At 47.2% G+C, this 23041-nt stretch overlaps 1 protein-coding gene across 3 annotated transcripts in view; it reads left to right on the top strand.

The window, feature by feature from the left end:
* The window catches only part of LOC124306745 (protein O-mannosyl-transferase TMTC1-like), a 145513-nt gene that overhangs the window by 100356 nt on the left and 22116 nt on the right, over positions 1-23041 (top strand). For all 3 annotated transcript variants that reach the window (XM_046767703.1, XM_046767702.1, XM_046767701.1), the window contains 4 exons: positions 9766-9955; positions 15724-15845; positions 15944-16108; positions 16800-16913. In XM_046767703.1, coding sequence (XP_046623659.1) covers positions 9766-9955; positions 15724-15845; positions 15944-16108; positions 16800-16913 — 591 coding nt within the window. The remainder of the gene's footprint in view (positions 1-9765; positions 9956-15723; positions 15846-15943; positions 16109-16799; positions 16914-23041) is intronic.

Below are 23041 nucleotides of genomic sequence, written 5' to 3'. Positions count from 1 at the left end.
TCTTCGATTCAGATGGTAGTTTTTATTCGATCTTTGATGGTCGCGGTTATCGAACATTAAACCGTGTATCTCTTTTTCAAGTATCACTTCTTTTGTACCCTGAGATCAGTGGACGGATCATTGATCAGTCAAGTGGATCTGGATCCGAGGCAGTCGTGCTACCTGCGTAAGATTCGCCAAGCTTATTAAAAGAGATAAAAAAAAAAAATACACAGGGAACCGGGAGGTAAAATTCCGGGACAGGAAATAATCCGCGACGAGCGTTCTGCACCGTGTGTAGAATTTTTTGCCAATTTCACGAGTACAACATGACGGGTTTATATACGAGTTCGGTGAATTTATGTGGGTGTATAGGTAGGTGGTCGAACATCCCCATCCCCATGGAGCCGTCCGTCCTGCAGGACGCGGCAGCGAGACAGAACTGGCGGGGCGAGAGAGTACGTGCTCGGATTTAGGTGGGACTCTGCCCTCCATAAATTAGCCCAGTTATGGCGTAATGACCCGGGACGTAAATGGATAAGTTACACCGTTATCAGTGCGCGGCGAATGTACTGGAAAACTTAATACCCGCCGACCGGTAGGTGAGGAGAGGGTTGCGACCCGGTTCTCCCGCAAAGATCACTTCGCTCTCCGGAATATATTGTACAAGCGCACCGTCAAAACGAGCCGACAATTAGCGACGAGGGAGGATTTTTGGCGAAAATGAGAAAGGGATTCACGAGTAACGAAATTCGGGGGCTGCGCATCGGTAGTTACAAGCCCGCGAGAAATTCGGGGGAATTCGAGGGGTGGAATGTTCGCGTGTGGGGCGGAAGGGGGGAGAAGGAGGAAAGTCAGGGGTGGAGGAGAGCCGGTATCAGGGATCAAAGGACGGCTCCGGCTAAAAGTGGTATCGCCTTGCAGTAAAATTTTCACCACCTTGTTCAGCCAACCCTCGGCTGGCGAGCCTCAAGGGCTCAAACGATGATGCTAATTTTAAGTAACGCCGGTTTGCCAATTCGGGGAAGCCGGCGCTGCTGCGACCCCTTGGGAAAATTCTAGGGTGTAAATTCAGACTCTCGACCTCCTACGGCCAGATGCAGGTATTTATGCGGGGTGTCGTTACAGAACCGAGGTGAAGTCGATCAACATCCTCGACTTGCTCGGCGTAATTTTGAAGCAGCGGAAGTTTGGTACGCCCTCCTCGATGCTTCTGCATCCGGTCTGAAATATTAGTTGCCGATTAACCAGCTCGTTTAGCGAATGAATTTCACCCTCCGCTCGATCGGTTATCTAAATCTCCCACGCGGATTTCACTCGCGGGCATTTATGGCGGTAAAATTCTCCCAGCTTACACCCCGATTATCAAGATTATCTGTAATTTGACGGAGGTGGAAATTTTCTAGCACCAATTTACCAAACTGAATACCTCTACTGAATTACTCGATTCAAAGGACGATCACTGACTGGAAATTCCGCCAGCGTCTGAGTCGATGTTTTTTCTTTCCCCGAGGATAAACAGCGGCGTTGTCACTCCGGCAAAATTTCTATTTGCCAAGATAACGTTGCGAGTAATGCCCGTCTGAGAGACGGCGTCGAAATTCGGCCCGTCTCCTTGCACCGCAACTCGCTGGGATGAGATACACCTCAGCGAAGATAAAATTTGTCACTCATATCTCGCGCGTCTTATCCGTCGACGCTTTTTCTGTTCCGCCAACGTTACGCCGCGTGCGGAATCTCTCGGCTTTAACCGAGGCGAAGTTGCAGCGACAAAAACCTGCCGGCTTCCCGCCTGTCACGCGGCCCATAAATGATGAAGCAACACTCAACTGCGAATCGGCGTACGGCGACGCGGTTTTCACCCCGTGCAGCCAGGCACCTTCCTCGGGCGAAGAACGCCGAGGGGAAATCGAGATCGGCGGAAACGAGGGGGATCCAGGCCTACGCCAATATAGCCAGGCCGCCAAAACTCGATGAAAAGGAGACCGCCGGTGGAACGTATCAATTACATTTGAAATATTAGCCCGTCGGGAGGCTTCAGAGGGATATATCCGAGCCTCGGGGCGTCCTTGGCGTCTCGTCGGAAGCGTGGAGGGGGTGCGAAGGGCGGACGAGGAGATGGAAAATTCGGATTTCAGATCGAGAAAGTCGACGCACTTTTGGGGAAGAGGTTCTCCGCGGATAGCTGTCTCTTGAATTTACACCGAGAGCCTCCGAAATGGAATCTGACACCCCGATACAAATACGCCGCTTCTTCCCTCCCCCTTTTCCACCCCAAGAACAGATTTAAAAGCTCGACTCGGCAGCGTTCATATCGAGAAGGAAAAACAAAACCGGGGTGGATGTTAGCGTCGAGGGAGAACATCTCCCCGTGGGAAGAACTTCGTTTGAAAACTACTGCGGCGCGACAGGACGAAGAGAGGATGGATAAAAAAAAAAAATCACAGAAATTGGAACAGAAAATTCGGGGGAAAATTTATGGCGACGATTATTGCGACAGATAACGATTCGATAGAACCAATTTGAATCCCTTAGAGCTTGAGGGAGAAAACGATAACCCGAGTACGAGTTATGGGGTCTAATTTAGTCGGACAGCTCGGCGATGGGGGGATTCGATGAAGGGAATCAATGCGGACAATCAGTCGGGCGGATGATTTCATTAAAGACCGGTATCGATACAGGTACAGGAATAAGGAGAGGGCGACGTTTTTGGATGCTTAGAATTAACGAATGCTGTTGGAGAGAGCCATCGATTCGAGGACGGCGTGTGGCTGCGAAAATGGCGAACATCGATCCACGAACGAGTGACATTAAACGGGGGACCCGGTAACCGGGAAAATGAAAATATTCAAATCCATCCGCTTTAAAGTTCGATACAATCTCGGGGGCCACGGAACTCCGGGCCGCAGGCGCAGAACCGTTTTCGCACGAGAACCGGGAGCGAGAGAGGCGGTAGCCAGGAAGCCAGTCGGTTCACTGGATTTATTTATCTTTACATCTAATTTCATTCTCCAGGCACGTACCCCTTAATCAATTCTCTCTCAAGTCTCGAGCCCGGACGCGACGCTCTGATGGTGAATCAATTTCCATGTACCCACCTTCGTCTAGCTCTCTCTCGCCTCGATCTATATTTACAGCCTAGGCCCGGAATGCAAGCCCTTTGAGATAGCTCCGAGGGCACTGGATTAAAAACGCGGTTCACGGGATGCCGAAGAACCGAAGAACGGTACCGACTTCCCGTTCCAATCTCCAAAGGCCAACGCTCCTGCTCCGGCAAAAAAATCGCAGCACGCACGCCGTTAAGTCGTCGTCTCGAGTCCACCCTTTTTGTCAGCTAGTACGAGTTTCAAAGGCCTGGAATTCCGGTTCAAACTTCACTTTTGCCGGATTAAACTTCGGCCAACCAAACTTGCCGGCTGCGCGGTCGTATTCAGATTGCGACCGATGTATCGAGTCAGAGAGTAGATCGGGGACACTTGATACGTTTGTGTTGCAAAACGGAGTTGGGCGGAGGCGAAACCTCTTTCAAGTACACCGGGGGTGTAGTAGAAGAGGTCGTATACATTGTCGAATGACGAGGGGGTGACGCCTTCCACTTTGACACATCTGCCGAATGTAAAGGAAGTCGGAAGCCGCACTCGAACAACGTTGCGTAATCACGTTCCGTGTGCATATCGCAAAAATGATGATGATATTGTGTATATTTGACTGTATCCAAAAAATCGACGCGTCTGTTTGTCGTCATTTTGAATAACAATTTCGACTTGAATTTTGAAAAAAAAAATCTTTAATTTTTTGATAAAGTCTAGTGTATATTACATCCGCAGTGTGGTAACGAAATTCTTCGGATGTTCTGTACGAGGGACTTGCACAATACGGAGAGAGAAAGAGAGGGTCGTTAATCATGTCAACGAAATAAAAATGTCCGCAGGCCCATGCGGTTGGAGGACCTGTGTAAGAAAGATTATGCGGAGAAAAGGAACCCGAGCTTCCGCTGCGGCAGCTAGAATACATTATATTTTCATTGTTTTTTCTTCGAGTGCTAACTTTTTCCCACCATTGTTCTTTCCAACTTTGTGAAGAATTCTTTTGGGCATTGATTAATATCGTTACACCGTTGTATCCGCGTATATAGGTATGCGCCTTACTCTGGTGGGTTTTTTCTTCCATCATCATCCCTCCATCCCGTCTGTCCTGAACCGGCAACCCGCCGGAAGTAAGCCGCTAAGCTTTTTGGCCCAGTGCCTCTTTTCAAATCCCTTTTTACCCGACCGTACGATCTTTTTGATCGGGTAAAACAAAAGCGTTGGAACTCGTGTGCTCGGAAGTCGAGTATATTTCCTAAATTACGTCTGACCTCTGAACGCTGAACGCCCAGTTCCATTCCTATCCGCTCACAAACAAACGGAATGTTCCTCCGCCGCACTTCTCGGTCTGTTTGCATACGGCGGGGAATTTCCTGTGCGTGAAATTGATCGAATTCTTCCATCTCGATGCCGCGGCACTTAACCCAGTCGATTCTGACACGTAGTAGACGAGAGGAAACTTCGCCGATGAAGTAGAGGCCAAAGTAAATAGGTACACAAGCCCGCACTTAGTGAGCCACAGTACACATAGTCGAGTTAGAAAACTCGCATTACGGGCGATGGGTCGTTTATGAATATTCGATGTTTCCTTGTCGATGCATTTGCTGAGTCATCATTGACGAGTGCTCTACCATACAGTGGTTGACACGTGCGGGGGAAAGTGAGACAGTGAGAGAAGTAGAGAATAGAATAGAATAGTTATTTATTATGTCCATGACAATGCTGGACAAATACAAGAAAGCTACAGAGAATACTTAAGGCTACTTATAGACTAACTAACAGAGAAAAGAAAAAAACAAAAGGAGAGAACAAAGACAAAGAAAAAGGTGCTCAAAGTAAGGCAGGAAAGAGATTAGAGAACGACCGAACAGGACCAAAACGAGAATACACAGAGCACAGAGAGAGAGAGAGAGAGAGAGAGAGAGAGAGAGAGAGAGAGAGAGAGAGAGAGAGAGAGAGAGAGAGAGAGCGTGGAGCACGCGCGTGTTTTTCTCTTGATCACAAACATGCACGGAATTACCGCGTGCCGATTAGTCGAGGGTAATAATTACGCGTCCTGTCAGACAATATCACGCCTACCCAGCTATCCGCGCTCGAGACGCTTCTGAGGGTAAGCAACTAATACCGCAACTCTCACCCCGGCACACCCTTGAGCTAATTTATCCGAGCTGGTAATTGTGAGCTAATTATACCAGCAGGATGTGCTTGAACCCTGCTCGGTTTCAAATTGTTCGAAGAAGCCTGAAACCTCCGCGTACGCGTACGATCCTTGCGTAATTTAGGTAGGGTGTGGAGTCGAGGAGAATTTCAGGGGTGAAATTTTTTAGCTCCAAACTCCACCTGCACGGAAGGTTTTGATCTGGTGCTTGGATGTGAAGTTCAGGCTTCACTGCTCACGGGTTGTTGCACGGGTGAATGGAAGGTGGAATATTGGAAGAGGAGCTAAGAGTTTCACACCCGGAGACTACATCATCTGGCCTGGCAACGGAAATTTCGGTTAGAAACTGACGGCGCTGCCGGTCCTGAACAATCTACCTGAACCAAAACGGGAGCGATGACATTCTTCACTGAAAAAGTGAACCAATTTCTATAAGGTTCGACCTTGAGGTTAGAGGCTAAACACCACGTTCTGGACTCCGCGGCAAAGTGGACCCTGTTAGAGGCCAATGGACTGGAATAACGTAAAAATCTATTCCGTGGAGCAAACGTTCGAACCGTGGCAACAGTTGGCCAGCAAGTCTGACCTCTGGTCTGACTACTTAAACCGTAACTCGACCTTACCCGGACTAAAACAGCGCGGAGCATCTATTTGCGGTTATCGGGGCTCACGGCGTTGTCAAAGCGTCCACGAACCTACGCAAAATTAGCTGGACTCCAGACTGATGTGAGCCCGAATTTCCCCTACGCGTGATCCCGATGAAAAAGAGTGCACGAATAGTTCGCAACAAGTCTGCGAGCCGGTACGCCTTACGGCATATTCGTCAGTATTTGATTCTCCCTGTTCGCGAACAGATAACGCGAGGACATTCGAAGTGCGAAATCGTTCCGACCTCGAAAATTAGCGGGCACGAGGCGGGTGAGCAGGTTTGGGTAGCCGCAGGATGTGAATCAGGGAAGAGTGCCGGAAATACCGGGTCTTGTTGCCTCGAGTGAGTGTGGTGGCCGGCGGGACCATCCTGGAGGATCGAGGACGCTGGTGGTCGGGGACTGCCGAGATAAGGAGCCGGCCCATATATAAATGCGAACGAATTGGCGGGCACTGCTCCCCGGGGACTCCGATGTAACTTTGATGGGCGGTGGCCGGGCCGAGCCTTAAAATTGCCGTCAAGAGAGCAAGAGTTCGCTTTTTGCCCTTGACTAATCAAAGTTTTTTTTTTTTTTTTTTGCGGAAGCGTTATATCTCCGCCCGTGGATTGACCTATCGAGATTCTTCCTCTAATGCTGTTGATCGTTTTTGCCACATTCTTCTACGCGGTTTAACCGTGGAAATTTTTACCCCCCAAATCTTTGCCTGGCCTTTTTTAACTCCTGTATTGTCGAACGGGGTCGATATGAACAAACGTTGCTTTTCATCACCCGAGGTTCATCCGGCATTACCATTCGCTAGAAGAATCGAGATGTAACCTTTCACCCAACGCTTAACGCTGAAAATCACCATTCCAATGGTCTTACGCGAAAACCTTAACGACCTTACCACCCGAGTGAAATGAAATTTCCTAACTTTCGACAGCGTCGAAGCACTATTTCAAACTTCGCTTCAGCAGTCGACTGCGCTGCTTATAACGGTTGCGAGTCCCCTTTGCCACAGTGTCGCGTATGCGCAACTGAGTAACGCGAATGAATGTACCGGCGGGTGATCTCCGGGGAAGCAGGAATGCACGGAGGTCATCCGTGCCCCAGGGTGAAGCGGCCAGGAGTCTGGCGTGCCGCATTGCAGCTAGACAGACTGAGGGCTCCGCGCGGAGTCGGTTAACGGGAGAAGCGTTGTCCAGGTTGTGGTGCATTAGCAGAGCGTCGAGGCAAAGGAAATCGGCATGTTTAGTCGCAGGGCGATGCGTGCGTGCGATCCGTCAACAAAAAGAGAGAAAAATCGGCGAACTTGTTCACTCGCTATTGCGAATGCGATCGAAGCTAATGTGACAATTTTGCGAAGCAACAATGACGAAGGAGCCTGGCATAGGGTGCTTTTTCTATTCTGGAATGTCGGCCATAATGGGGGTTTTTTCGGCATGCCAACCCTTAAATTTGTTATTCCTAGTATCAGGCTGGGAACCCCCGAAGAATTCAAGCTTACGGAAAAAAAATTCTGAGATATATCTTCAACCGTATTTTCAGCCAAGCAGCATGCGGTGCTGTGCAATCCGAATGGAAAAATTTTTTTTTTTTTTAATTTGATTTGTTTCCATGTGTTTGAAACGGAAAAAAATTTCTCCACGATCCACTTATTCGAATTACGTTGAATCCGAAACTCTCCAGAGCAGAAGACGCGGACAAAAAGAAAACAGTTTTGGTCGTACCGACAGCTTACTCGTCAACACTCCACCATGGCCAATGTCGTCTGAGAGCCAATGATTACACCCGGAGTCCGAGAGAGCGAGAAAGTGTTGACAGCGCAACGTTTGAGCAGCAGAGAGAAATACTTGACGTGGGTCGAGCAGCTGACAGGCCTACTCAAGACTGGTTATTACCGACTTACTCAACTACGAAGTGTCAGATATTACGAGTGGAATATCACGGTCATCAAGGCGAACCCCTCGCGGAGTCAGGTTTGTTGGAGAGCAGTTGCCCCGGTAGGCCGTCTTGTATCCAATTTCCAAGGCAACGTCCATTTCGGTTTTCCGTTCGTCGTACGGCGCACACACCGTAGAACGTAATTATCAATTACATAACGGTGACAGACCTCTCGATCATGGTAGTTGGATATTTGACGTCCGCGAGCGTAGGCGTACTACCTGCAGGCGACAAATTAACACCCTTTGAAACCGCGTTGTGCGTACAAGAGAAACGCTGCGTGTCACGTAACTTGATAACTCGTGAACGTGCGTCGCCGGTGGTCACGACGATGACGAGGGTGAGAAAAATAAAGAATCGAAGCTCCCTTTTATTCGGTGACCAACCATGAGGATTAATGTAGAGACCGCGCGGAATTTCGATGCTAGACATTTCTCCCATGTATCGCGGAGAACTAATCCTACAAAAGTATGGAAAAACGGATATGGCGAAAGGAGGCGTCGGTCAGACGGGGCTCAGGTACAATCGTTAATTCAAATATGCACGCTTTTCACCCTAATCCAGCGTTACATTTTGTTTACGATATCCCGTGATGCGTAACCCAGGATACGTACACTCGGTTATTCGACCCTTTGTACAGAGATGAAGACCCATGGATGTACCGGTGCTCGGTACAAGGCTTGGAATTCCGACTCCCCGGCGGGGGTTGAATTTCTCCAAAGGAACAATCAAAGGCAAAAACGAGATCCACATTTTATTCCCAGTGTCAGTATGTGTGTAAAGAAATTCCGTCAGACCTGCAGATTATTTCTTCTCGTTATGCTAACGTTGCGTAGTATAGAAAAGGTGCGTGCAGAGGGCGTAAATACCTCCAACTTTACTACTTTCTCTTTCATCCGCTCCGCTCGCAGCATTTCGTGCGGTGCCATTTCACCGTGCAGTTATTATCATTGTTCAAATTCAGCGAAACCATCTCGATGGGACTTGTTTAAAACACAGCCCGTGACTCAGCGTTGAGAATCTTAAGCCCAAAGTCCGTCGCTGTAAGGAGTCTAGACGCTCGACTTTACTCGGTATTTAAATCCCCACGGTGAGCACTTTCTCCGACGATTATTCTTCCTCGTGGTACAATATTAAAACCGCGTCTAAACAACCGTGTCGAAGAACCGGGAGCTCTGAATAATATATAACCAACAAAAAAGAACAGCTCACTTGATCGCATAAATTCAGACCGCCCGCGCTGGAGGAGTCAGAACGATCGAAGTCAGGGTGAAAAAATGGTGAGGAAAGAAAACATGAAGCGGTAGAAGAAGAAGTGACGAGGAAGAAGATCGATAGAATGCCTTTTTTGGATTGTAGGCACTTTCAGGACCGGCGGCGAGCTTTTTTCACTCGCTAGCCATGAGCGAGAACCACCTCGAGTGACGAGAAGAATTCACTTCATCTTTCTCGATTCAAGGATGAGTTTTGGGACGTAATAAAGGGTCGGATCGGAACGCGGAGAGAGCGACGGATCGCGCGCGTACAACGCATGGATAATTGCAACCCTTACCGAAAAAAATTTCGCCTCGATAAAAATTGCTGGGTGGACCACTCATGAAAGGCGCGGTGGTCTCGATCCGGGGTTGACATTGTTCACGGCACCTCGAGTGGCTCGGCTATCGAACAGGGTGAGGAAGAAAAAGCTCTGGATGGTGCTTTCAGGAGTGCGAGCTCGTCGTGCCGCTGAAGCGTCTGCTGCTGACGCCGAGCTTTCATTTTCTCACTATCAGCACCTCTCGATATAATCTCCACTATATCGACACCTTCCCATCATCCATCCGCCCAGACCGTCGTCCATTGTCTCCGCAACAAGACAACGGACGTCGCGGTTTCTCAGGCTGCTTTCTTTCCTCGCGCACCCGCCACGTATCTTTTGCATCTGGATTCATTGACACGGTGTGGAATTGTATTTTGAAATCTGTTGCAGGCTGCTGACCTTTTGCTACCTGGCTGCACTGAATTTCTGGTTGCTGGTGTGCCCCGCGACGCTATCGCACGACTGGCAAATGGGCTCGGTACCCCTTGTGGCGTCCGTGGCGGACGCGAGGAATTTGGCTACCTGTCTTTTCTTTGGCGGCTGCGTGGTGCTCACTTACAAAGCATTCACGGACTTCGAGGTGAGTGGTTTTCGCGCCTTTAAAACGATCTCCGAGTGTCCTGGGAATTAAATCACAACCCCGAACTTGCCACCGCCACCACCACGCCCATTATGCGCCTGTTGAACACCCTCGTGAAGTCAAGAATTCGTCGACGATTATGTAAGCGCTGAGCGGAGCTGGTATATAACTTGAAAACCGACCAGAAAGTGGCCCGAAGACGAGTTGAGCCTGCTGCAGTAAAGAAGGAGAACTCTTCAATTAATACGGGTATTCGCTTGGCACTTATGCGTTATCCTTAATTAAGTTAATAAAACCCTTCAAAGATATTTTCTCGTATATACTCGTATTATTATAAGCTGCCAAGTTTACACGCCGTAAACTTTCATTTTACTCGACGCTTCGCCCGATAAAAAAAAAAAAAACTTGTACCGCATCGCGCAAGAACGATCGAAGATCAATGTATTTTATAAGAAATAGCAAAAGCTTGACGGAGTTCGGGATACAAATTTTTTTAGGACAAATATCTGTGCCGATATCCTGGTCCTCAAATTCGCTCCTGTAACCATCTTTGAACAATAAGTAATTTTCGGATAATGTGCGATTAAATCCTCTCAGAACCACGGAGCGATCGAACCCATAAATCGGTCGGACTGATAATCGGTTATGTTATGGATACGGCCTCTATCGACCATAACCCATCGTGTAATGTCCCGCTTAACGATACCAGCATAGCCACAGCTATGAACTGCAAGCGGGTAATGATGCAGGAGAACGAACGGTGGATATACTCGAGCACCTGCAGCTGATCTCGATACACGCGATCAACGCGATTTGCGGAAGCTTCCGCGTTCGCCGAATACCCGATACGATATTGCGGGCGAATGAATAGGATTTGGATTAGCGGTGAACAATGAAATCGATCCTTGTGGAATAAAATATATGGATTCAAAGTGTTATTTTTTTTTTTGTACCTTTGCAAAGGAATAGAAGTTTCATCATCGAGATACTGAGACCTGAAAAATTTTTCATGCGAGGAATAAATTTTCTATAGAAGCCCGTGACGGTTAACTTGGACCTCAAATGCTAAAAAAACGTATGACAACCAGCTGCAAAAATATGAGCAGGTTTTTCCTTTTTTCGGTTGTGCGTATTTTTCGAATCATTTACCGCAGCGATTCGATACCATGAGTTTCGCCATTTTTTCGTCAGAAAAAACAGGTCGACATAACTTGTGCGCTTTTGAAGATTTGTCAAAATTTTGGCAGAAATTCAAGTAATTTTCCCATTCTTGAAGTTGTTTCGGGATCACATCGTCTAGAATGTTTTCAGACAGGCGAGAATGAGTAAACGCTTCGCACGGGGTGATGACTTGTTTTTCGTACTCGACGTAGGTTCGAGGGTGAAAAACTGTCCGCAGGTGGACATTTCTCGCGAGATATAACGCACCGTGAACGGAGGGGCTGCAGCAACAACGGGTCGGTTCGCAAGGGTTTAGCTCATCGGGGTCCGTCGGAGAAGAGCCGACGAAAGCGACGCGACCCGACGCGACGCCGAGAGACGTGCCTCCGAGAACAGAACCGAGATAATCCTGTGAAAGCGCCCACGGCTACCGAGTTTTCCGGATAAATTGTTTCCGCGGCATTGAGCGAGTGTCCATTAATTCTCTACCCGTTTATCTTTTTTACGCTGTATTTTTTTTTCTCTCTCCTTCTTTCTTCTCTTTTGTTTCATCTTTTTCTTCAGACACGTGACGTCTCCATCTCGCTAGATAATACTCCATGGCATGTATACATACATACACCGAAACTTTTAGTGTGGCTCGAGCGCTTATCTTAAACGCACTAAATTTTATTTCTTTTCATTCTCCCAGACTCCCACATTTTGATGGTTCGATTTTATTTATATCCCTTTCTCGTTGGTCTAGTTAATGGGACGTGGACATAGTTGACTCACTCAGCGAATAGGCGTTCTTCTTTTACGTCTAATCGCTATCCTCGAGTGAAATGCGATGAGGATAAGAAAAAAAAAATCTTTCGGTTATTTTCCTCACTGCGTACATACGGGTATATCGTCTAATGTGTTAGAATGAACAAAAAATGGTGAGAGCTTTGAGAATGATCGAAGAAACAGTTTTTCATTACACTCGGGATAAGGAAGAAAAATAAGTAAAAATTTACATCAAAGTTACAATCATCAACCGCTCGTATTCATTAAATTTTTTTGTCAACTTTCATTGGCCAGTCGTGCAGTGACAAGGATGGTTGGTATCCAGTAAAAGGTTCGCGTCAGTGTGGGGCGATCGTGTTCTCGATTGGTTCATCCCGCGATACAACATCCGGGGTTAAATTGATCGCCTGCACACCTTCGTTGTCCCATTATCCCGAGTTTAATCCCCCGCCGAGAAGATCCGTCCGGATCGAAGACAGATTGGATGTCGTAATTTCAATCCAGCAGAGACAAAAGGTGAGCTCCCCCGTGTGTACATAACCAGAGTCATCTTAATTAATCCTCAATTAGGTCCTCGCCGCGATCTCCCATTCAGCCGGGACGCCGATAGCACGTGCTTTCATTATCTCTTTCTCTCCTTTGCATCCCCAAGCTTTCATAGCAGGTTCGTCAGACGCGAAAAAGCACCCCGATGCGTCGAACGATCAAATTCTCGCGGTTTGGAAATTCGTGCGGTAAAATTACTGATTTAAATTTCAAATTGACGGTTACAAACGATCGAAGGTTCGAAACGTCCTATGTTCAGTTATTTATAGATATTTAAACCGCGGTGGCTGCCGCCGCTGCAGTTCCATCGGTAAATCCCGAGCGCTTCGCTTCTCTTTCCCTGAAGCTACTATCAAAAGACATCAAGCGGAAAATTATTACGCCAATAAGTTCCTAACAGCCTTTCCATGATGAAACTCTCATAAACGGAAAGCGGGAGTAATAACAGGTTCTAGTTTCCTTGTAAGTTAATGAGCTGGTGCAGAATTTTCTCTCTCTTCTCTCTTCCATTTTCCTTCATCTTTTCCGAACAGTCCATTTTACTTATAGAGAAGCATCTTTTATCAGTTTCTTTTTTCAACCTGCAGCTTTTCCAATTATTCGTTCAATCGCTCATTGATTACTTTTATCATAATCACTGTCCCGCGCTTTCTGCGAACATCGTTTGCGCTCAATGTATATTTCAATTCGAATTGCGATCGGAATTCATCCTTCTCGAAAGGGTCGTTAAATGGCCGAGCAAGTAACACGAGCCCGGCCCTTGCAGCGATGGAAAACAGCGTTGCATTTTGGAGAGGAGAGAGCGGTGGGTAACAACGTTAAAACTTTGAAATCGGGTCTCGTATATCTCGTATATTTTTCTACCCGGGCGTACGCGGTAAATCCGTTCCATTTTCATTCTTGTGGCGAAAACGACTCGGAACCGAGAGCTTTGCGGCTGTGTAGCTCTCGACGTGTACTACAGTTGGCAAAACTTTGGAACAATACACGCGCGGTAACTTAATTCCAAGATTAATTACAAGTTTCTTGTACTCTCTGCGAGGTTCTCAGGTATGCATGTATACGTACCTATACATACATAGAACTCCCTGTGAACGGTTCTGCGCTTTTGAACTTCTTTCAAAACTATTTTACGATCTCGTTTTCCGCAATAACCTGCATTACGCGAGTTTGAAATTGGACGTGAAGGTCCGCCCAACCCTCAGTTCTTCTCGTACAGCTCCCCGGGGCTTTTTCACCCTCCGAAGAAAATAAAAACGAAAAACGATCTCGCAAGTGAGTGTATAAGCGAGACTTGGAAAATTTTCACACTAAAAAAACAACAACTCAACTACGATTCAAAACAACGCAACCGAAGCGCTTCGCGGCCCTTTGTATTGACGAGTCGCGATCGAAGTCCGGGGGCCTCCGGTTCTTAGCCACGGGTTTGGCCGTAGAGAAAGGCTGCAGATATTCTAAATGGCTATTGACTTCGCGTGGTCACAAATCCTCCGATCCCATTGTGCGATAGCGAAGCGCGTGTACGGGGTGCGGGCGACCAATCGAGCCGTGTTAATAATGCGTGCTGATGACGCACGAACTGGTTGTAGGATCGGGGTTTCGCCCGAGGGCACGCCGAGCTGTGGAACATCGGGGTGCAGCCCTCGGGGTGAAGGAGGCGTTTCCGGAATGCGTCCTAGAACAACGGTTTACTTAATTGATGAATAGTGCCGCGTCGATTATAATTAGACAAAGCGATATCATCCCGCGCGGGTTCGCGCACAAGGCATGCATGTGCACACATCAGGGCGCGGTTCCAAAACCCGGAAACTCGTGAGTTACCCAACTTCCTTTCTCCTTCAACGGCCCGAAGTCAGGCTGAAACATCGGAGGGTTTCAATTAACTTTGACCGACGCTGGGTTCCTGGTTTTCGGTTAAGCGTCCCGCGCCTCCGCTTCGCCGTTCACACGAATGCGCACGACTCGAAACTTCGCCCAATTTCACCGGTGCTAAGGCTCGAGAATGACCGAACCGAGCTGTGACCCTTCTCTTTACAGCTCGAGTAAAATTTGTCTTTTTGACTTTTGCAATTTTTCCCGCAGCCTCGTGCAACGCGACTCGCGAGGAAAGTACCTGAAGTGTACCTGCGATATGGTATAGTAGATCAAAAAACATCAATCACGTATTTTTTTTTTTTGGCACGCCAAGTCAGACGTTCAAAGGGCGAAAACCGTTCGTAAGGTTCGATTGCTTAGGTTTTGTCGATAGTGACTCAAAACTTTTTTATCTAATCGATCGGATGTTACTCACTACCAACAAAAATGACATGCGCAATGATTTTTACCGTCAGCGGTTGCTCCTCTTACTTCTTTAGAGCTTCTCATCGCTTAAGCTGCCGAATCAGCTCGCGAATAAAAATATGTAACTACCTGAAGTTTTTCGATGTACTACAACGTGTTGTTACAAAATGAGAAAAATCGACGATGTATACCTACCCCGGGTACTTTTCTTGTCGGTCGATTATCCCTGAACCTCATTTAATTTCTGATCACTATCAATAGCGCGTGATATCTCAGCACGACATACATAATAACTACGGAGTGGGTTATACACACGCAACGGAGGCAACACGGGTGACAAGAAGATTAGCGGAGGATAGAGGAGGAGGGGGGGTTGTAAAACACAGAAATTTAACACGAGCAGGCACGCCTGTGCAACAGACACACTTCGTTTCTGCCGAGCAGACGCGCCTGGTTACGTATTTATAAAACGCTGGTACGTGTGACGCTACACCTCAGGCGTAGCTTGGCAGTGGCGTGATTGCCATGTGTGCGTGTGTTGTTTCTATTAAAATATGCAAATACCCGGGCAATCATTTCCATGTTTGCCCTCTCATATCAGGCGTAGCATTGAAATACAATGCACGAGCTGGACACAAACCAGTGACCCGTAACACGCCTGTTCCACAACTGAATACCGGAATACAACCAGCTCACTACGTAACACCTATCTCGAACGACACGTGTATATTATACAGTTCGGGCTTGTGCCGCAAGCGATAAACGAACGTAGCTCAGACGCACAAAAGCTCACCCGGCTCTCGAGGATCGTGGAATTCTAATTAGAAACTGCACCGCCGGGAACGTTAATTCGCAGCTCTTCGTCCTGAAATTCTATCATTAACGTCAAACGGCGATGTATCGAGGTCATTTCGACTACGCGTAACCATCCCCAGTGCACCTAGCTGCGAATTCATGCGTTCCTCATCGGATATTTCCGCCTAACGAGAACCCCGCGATTTGACGTTTTCCAGCAACAGAGGCATCCACCTTTGATTCTTGGCTGGATGTTCCTGGTGCTGCCTTTTCTACCAGCCTCGAACCTGTTCGTCACCGTCGGCTTCGTCATGGCTGAAAGAATTCTCTACATACCCAGGTAGATCGTCTCAAGATCAATAATGTCACTACTGACAGATTTCATCGGAAGGGTGCAAACAGAGTGGTCAAAATAACAACCTAACCATGCGATTCCAGCGTTGGCTCAATCCTGCTGACCGTGTACGGTGCTCAGGTGACGTGGACGGCCGTTCCGCGGAGACGAAGTCTCATCACAGCGGGAGTGGTGCTACTTTTAGCATCGGGGTGCTGTCGGACGGTGTTACGGAACCGTGACTGGACGTCGAGGGAGACGTTGCTCAGGTGGGTGAGATCTTCTACATTCCAAGATTTCGATTCTCTCGGTTGCGCGCAGAAAGTGGAACAAGGGGCGAAGGTGCAGCAGAGTGCCGCCGTTCCGGTGTGGAAGCTGTAGCCGGTTTGGTTAGATTGGAATCGTCCCTCGGGAGGACGGAACCCCGTTTTGTCTTTGCTTTGTTTGGCCGTGGTATACGGTGCTCAAAAGTCTCGGCCGCGAATTACTCTTATATAGAAGTTATATTGGGTTTATACCTCGCCGCGTCGCGACATCTTTTCCTGCTTTTCCTCCGACCCAAGGGAGTCCGGAGCCAGAGTTCGCCAACATCCTGCGCGAATAACAAATTTACCCCCATCTGCAATTCTCTCAGCAATTCGCATGCTCGCGCAGCGCAGCTGCAATTCTCCCCCGACAACCGCCGACACCAAATTTTTTCTACTCACTCGCATAAACACTCGCGAAATTCGCTTGTGCGATCTCTAATCCGTCCGAGTGAGCGGATATACACAGTGTATGCGGGGAGGTGAAGGTTTTACGGATCCCGTCAAGCCTCTAAACAACGGTTTGGCCCCGAGCCACCGATTGCCCGGGGGTGGAACAGAGTGTCGGATAATTAACGGGCGCCGGTGGGCTTGCGGAGAAGTAAGCAGGCATAACCGAGCTCGACTGCTCGCAGTAACGATCATCTCGTTTCAGGTCTGGCCTCCGGACCCTGCCGCACAACGCCAAGATGCATTACAATTTCGCAAACTTTCTCAGGGACTCTTCGCAGCCCGAACGAGCCATCATCCACTACCACTTGGCACTCTGGTGAGTAGAGACGACTGGTTAATTGATTATTCTCGTTCGTTCGTCTCTTTTCCTCTTTTCCGGCGAATTTTGCAGAGAGTGAAATTATCAATGGCAGGATCCTGGTCGCTGTAACCAAAATTTTCTCTCCAACCACAAATCATGAATCGTAAATCTGTAGCTAATGTGAATTAAGAGAAGGCCTGATGAAGTTTGGTACGACAATTTAAATCGTCTTCCGGATTGTGAGTATTGCCAGAGGCAGATTCCGAAGAGCAGTTATTGCAGCAGATTTTGGCAAGGAGGAAAAAGTCTCAGCGTGAAGTGGTCCAAGTAAACGAAATGGACGAAAGTAACGTCGGACAAACCAAGAGGGCGGGAGTATATTTAACCGCATTGTTGCTTCTCTCCGCGAGACGAAACTCGAATTCGCTTCGTCTACTCCGTGATGTTTTGGCGAGGGGCCGGGCTGAGTTGGTTCGAGTAAAGCAGTAAACTTCCGTATAAAAGATGAGCAGTCCTCCGCCGATCTTGGCCTCTGTCTCATCTCTGAACCGCGGAAAGATTTCACCCTCGGTTCTCCTCGTTCCACGTTTTTCGTTCCTCCTTCCACTCCCATCTCCCCCTTCCGTCTTGAGGACCCACACCGATATTCACCCCTCGGCGCAAAGCCGACCGCGCAACTCTACGAGGCACACGCAACACGTGAAACGGGACGCAAAATAATTATTTATGATCCTTTGAAGCCGGGTTGTATTCCTCGCGTTATGCATACACAAGATTTTCAATTTTCCACTCCGAGGCTTTGCTTCTGTCTGCGGGGCTCGCGGGGCGGGGTAAATGATGTAGGCAACCCAGTTGTACGTATACGTCTACGTGCCTGCCTACGTGAACACATGTATAATACATCGGCGCACGTAGGGCTGGAGCGTATTTTGTATCCATCAATTTGTACGGCCATCTCCCTTCCTCCCGCCGGCTCCAGCTGGCCGGCCGGCAGCTCTTGGGAAAATTCTATTCCCTTCTACCCGCAGATTTTCATCTCTCGCTAACAACCCATTTGTTTACGTCACAGGGTTTCCACCCCCGGGAAGAGAGAGTTGTTAATTATTTTTCCAACGTGCATGGCTCTGATTCACTTCAGGGCGAACTCAAATAATTGAATAACAAGAAAAGAAAAAAAAGTGATCATCAGTGTTAATCCGATAGTTTTAACTCTTGTTTACCTCGCTCGTTCGTTCGTGCGACGCTGCAGCAGCAGCGGCGAGAGTCGGTGTGTTCTTATTTTCTCGCACGAGGGGGGGGGGGGGGGGGGGGGGGTTGATGGAAATTCATAAGGGGATTTCCGAGGGTGAATATATATCGAGCTTCGCAGTATCGGGGCAAATATGACGGAACGAGTACATCGCAGCGGGGAGAAAGACGGAGGTGGAAGAATAACGGGGTCTCTATAACACGTAAAAGCACTGGAGACGTCTCAAAGACGTCGCGTTACGTCGAGAGTTTATGTAGAGACTGAACGACGGAAACGAGGATGTACGTACGTATATGTGCTTGTTACTACCGGGTATGAAAATGGGGGAAACGTCGCTGCAGACACGCGGGGCGGAAAAAGATTCGCACTTCAACCGCCGCCGTAACCGATCACTAAAGATTCCGTTTGATGTTCTAGCTGCCACGCCGTTTCCGCTATCCTGGACCGAGCGGCAGGTCGAGCTTCCATCCACTCTATCCTCGAACTTATAGATTCTCTTCGAGGCTCAGACTTCGAAAGCCCGAGATCTTCGATCTGCCTGAACCGAAGTAGGAAGCCGGTGTTATTTATTTTTCCTTCTCTTTCATCCCTCTTTTATTCACCTTATTTTTCCTCCACTCTCCTAGTCTATCTAGATAGGGGCCCCCCTATCTCCCGGACTTTGTATTTTCCTTTTTCCAGTCTTGTTTGTACGTACTGTGACTTCGGGGTTGCACTCTCTTGTTGCTTTGAACATGGCCGAGACTCAACGACGGAATCCTGAAAACTTCACCTCTTTTTCTCCTCTCATTCTTATCGACGAGCGCGGTTGAGTCGGACCGCTTCAAGACGTGCTGCTCTCAAAAGGCTTTCACTCATTTGTCGCTTATCCCATTGACCACTAGACAGAAAGGCCACGGAGTACAAAGTTGTCGAGAAATCTAACCGATGAGCGCAGTTAAAAAAAAAAAAAAAAGAAAAAAGAATGTTCCGCTAATCGATCGTCCGTTTCCAAAGCACAGTTTTTCAACGCGCCGCTCGTTGTTCTCTTTGATATTTATTCATCCTCTCTCTTTGAGGTGAGCCGTTTTCAAGAAACGTGGCGTTGCCCCTCATGGTGACTTCTTTTCAATTTGAACATCAGGGAGAGACTTCTCGTGGATGGCAGGTGTCCCTTAGCTCATTCTCAATGGATTCAGGAACCCTATCCGCGTCGCGACGGCTTAAAGTTTCGACCTGAGGGATAACGACCCCATTAAACAACTTTCCATGGAATTGAAAGTTGCGCCTGAAGCACATCCGATGCAATCTTCGGCAGCTCTGTATTATGTATACCGATGCTAAGCGCAGGGGATTTCCTTGTTGCTTTCATTAGAAATACCCTCAACCGAGTGAATTACCCTCGTCATCATCAGCGCGAGATGTTTTTGTTATTTAAGGAATGAAGTACCGAAAACGACGCGACATATCGACTGTCAATCCTGTAAAAAAACTTTACATTTTCGTATAATAAAAGCAGCCTTTTCTCATCCGGAGCTCTTTAATCAAATAATTTCCAAATAATTTATCAACCTAAAAGAAACGATCTCTCGTCGTTGAGTTAATATTTCAGGGTATTTTAATGCCAGCTCTCACTCCCTTATTCTCGTACAAGTTTCAAGAGTCAATTTGCCGGCAGGAAAATGTTTTTCCGAACGATAAATTTATACCCTTGTTTCCTCGTTCCTTGGGGCAAACTGAGAGCGCGGTTGAATGAAAGTCTCGCTTGAAATCTACCAAATGACTGTCCCCGCCAGCCTTGCGTCTTTCAATTCCAAATATTCATAGAATTCACGAACCGGCTTTCAAAACTAAGAGTCATTTTTATACCTTGCAACTTTTTTTTTCGTTAAAACTCCAAAGTGAAAACATTTCATTAATTTCAATTCTCATTTCTGTTCCCGTTACAACTATTTTCCGTCCTGTATTTCATCATTCCTACACTAAAATCGCATCGCAATTCACGCAGTCCTTTCGTCTTTTCAGCGTGCTGCGCGGCCCTTGTACCTCGGTTCAAACTGCCGCACAATCGGTTTTCTTTTTTTCCACCAAGTTCACAGCACTGTACGAGTAAAAATACGAGAGTCTTGTCGGTTGGTCGGAGTCGCTTAGTTCCCGTAAATACAGGCACTCGTCGCTCAGCGAACTTCGTAAAAGAATCACGACAAGTGCGGGAGGTAAAAAACTCTGAACTACTCCTCATCTTACACCCACCTCCGTAATTATTCCATAAAAACATGAGTGCTGTCGAATCGCAGACACATTGTCCCGAGATTCACGAAATTATTGATCATCGAGCCTTCGAGCTCAGCTACGACGACATATCATTCATCAAAATTGCACAATTAATCCACGCAGCGAGGTGTTCGAAATTCCCGATTCTATGGAGGAACGAAAGAAATTGCATCAGACACTCTCAGTATCAGCTTTTTCAAAGACACGCGCTGCACCAACTGCGCTTGATCGACGCAGCAGTATCGTTGCCTCGACATTCCCCTCGATAATGGTTACTGCACTTCGAGCAAAGGCCAACAAAAGCTAGATCTGCAATTGATGCAGGCTGCCGAACGCGAGTGCCCGTCGAAAATAATTAGCACCCATTTTCTGAAAGTCGTCGCGATGTTGTTCCCCCCCTTTTTATAACGAGACTGGTAGAACCGAGAGACTTCTGGGTGGTGATGCGAACCGCGGAGGTCGAATCGTCGAACGATTTTTTGTCCGATAGTTTTCGCCGGTTCTGAAGCCCCGTCGAAGTCTGCGGGACCGAATTCCGTAGCGGAATTGGAGGCAATTAAGGGGGGTGCAATTACGGCAATAAACAGGGTGCGAACTGCAGCGGCAGGAGGGTAGGTATCTCCGTACCGTAGCAGCCAATCACGCCGTCGTAATGGCGCAATATTTGTCTTCGAAAATGCAATCACTCCGGACAAACACAGGCGTGCATGAAAACGAGTAAAAATCCAGGGGCCTCCGACAACGATGAAAATTACGTTTCATCGACACCGCCTCGCTTTCCAACATTCGCATCGCTCCAATCGAGGATCTAATTTCCCATGTACAATACATGCACTGCAGGGTGAATTCGCGAAAAATTTAAGCCTTTCGTAAATGGCAATTTCCGACCGAGTACATATACAGAATACTCTCTTTTTGTCACCGTAACGTTTTACAATCGCTGTTCGCGATGGCGTAATTATTCTGCGAATATTGCATTTTCGAAGGATCGCTTTTTTGCTCAATATCCTAAGCCCCACAAGCCAATTTCACTCGGTTTAGTTTCGGCGTAATTCCGCGTCACTCATCGACACGCGAGTTTTATTCATTTTTCTATTTATATGTATAACGGGGGATTCCACGTCAAATCGAACGAAAATACAAGATTTTTTTCCCTGACCACTTTTGATGTTTTCGCCTGTAATATATTTTTGATGAATCGGTATTTAATTGTTTAAAACACGATTAAATGAATGAGCACGGATTGATCAGGTACGGGATAACCAAAGGAGAAACGTTCAAATAAATAAGACTCCAAAATGCATTATGATATTCATATAACGAATGTGCCTTGGCAAGCTGTCGGATTGTATATAAAAAAAAAACATGATTCGAAGATAAAATTATGAACACAGTAACCAACAGGTATACGAAGATAAAATTATAAAACATAGTGACCAGGAATAGAGGTAAAATTATAAGCCAAAGCAACCCTGAATAAAGATAAAAATATAAGACAAAGTGACCAGGAATGAACGATCCGGCACTGAGGTCGGTGTGCCCAGCTCTCTTATTTCGGACGACATTCGATTGTCAGCCACCCGCAGGAACGGCACACACACATCGATGATCGAGAGACTCGCGTCACCGCAATCAGGCGTACATCCACGCTATACGCTCAAGGAGAAGCAAAACCCGTTACACGCCCTTTTACTCACTTGAAGTTCGTATTGCCATTATGAAACCCGAATTTTTTCAAATTTTCCCGACCAAGCATTTTGTTACCGCAGCTAGTCGAAAATCAGCGTTTGCCGATTTGTCATTTATTCAAGTTAACACAGCTTGAAAGACAGATGTCATATAGAAAAAGTTCCTATGCAAAAGTTTGGCATCTTTGTAAGTTTCCGTGACTTCTCGTGCCACGTCAACGTACAGTTTTTATGAAAAATCTTCGAAAATCTTCCGTAACAGAACAGCGCCCTAATCGAATTGGCTGAAATTTTTACACAGCGTATCTTTTTCAGTACCAAAGATTGTCTACATATATCGCAGTGGGCGGAAAAGCAGTTGAAAATTTACAAGCAACAGTTTGCATGGAACTGTGAAATTTCTCACCATACGTACTGTAACGTGGCGGTGCGAACGGCGAAAGTCATACAATCGGTATTACGATACGCAACACATAGTTTTGAATTCTTACCTTGGATGAGTATGCTTCAAGAATGTTGTCCGGCAGTACGACACTTACACATCACGTCAGGAATCGTAACAAATAATAGACCGAAGTATACTCCGCGAGAAACAGTCGACAACCGATTTTGTAAACAACACGCGCAACAACTGAAGATCGGGCTCGAGTGCGCAGCAGCGCCACGCGCAGGGTGAGCAATTAGCTTGCCGCGCCGCGAAGTTTGAACCAAATTCTCGCAACCGTGTGAATATTTGTTGATATATCTTCCGAACCACTGCTCCGGCCACTATGAAATTTTCAGACAACCTTTCGCATTGAAGAAGGCACGCTGTGTATAAATTGTAACCCATTCGATCTGGCTACTTTTCAGTTTCGAATAATTTGCGCGCATTTTGTGTCAATACTACACTGAAACGGGGAATGAAAAATCCGAAAAAATACTCTCAAAAAATTCGCAAGAGGAATCTGAAA

The sequence above is a fragment of the Neodiprion virginianus genome, chromosome 6 (assembly GCF_021901495.1).
Source record: "Neodiprion virginianus isolate iyNeoVirg1 chromosome 6, iyNeoVirg1.1, whole genome shotgun sequence".
NCBI classification, from domain to species: Eukaryota; Metazoa; Arthropoda; class Insecta; order Hymenoptera; family Diprionidae; genus Neodiprion; species Neodiprion virginianus.
Note: the sequence above shows the minus strand (reverse complement) of the source record. Positions and strands in the feature narration are given on the sequence as shown.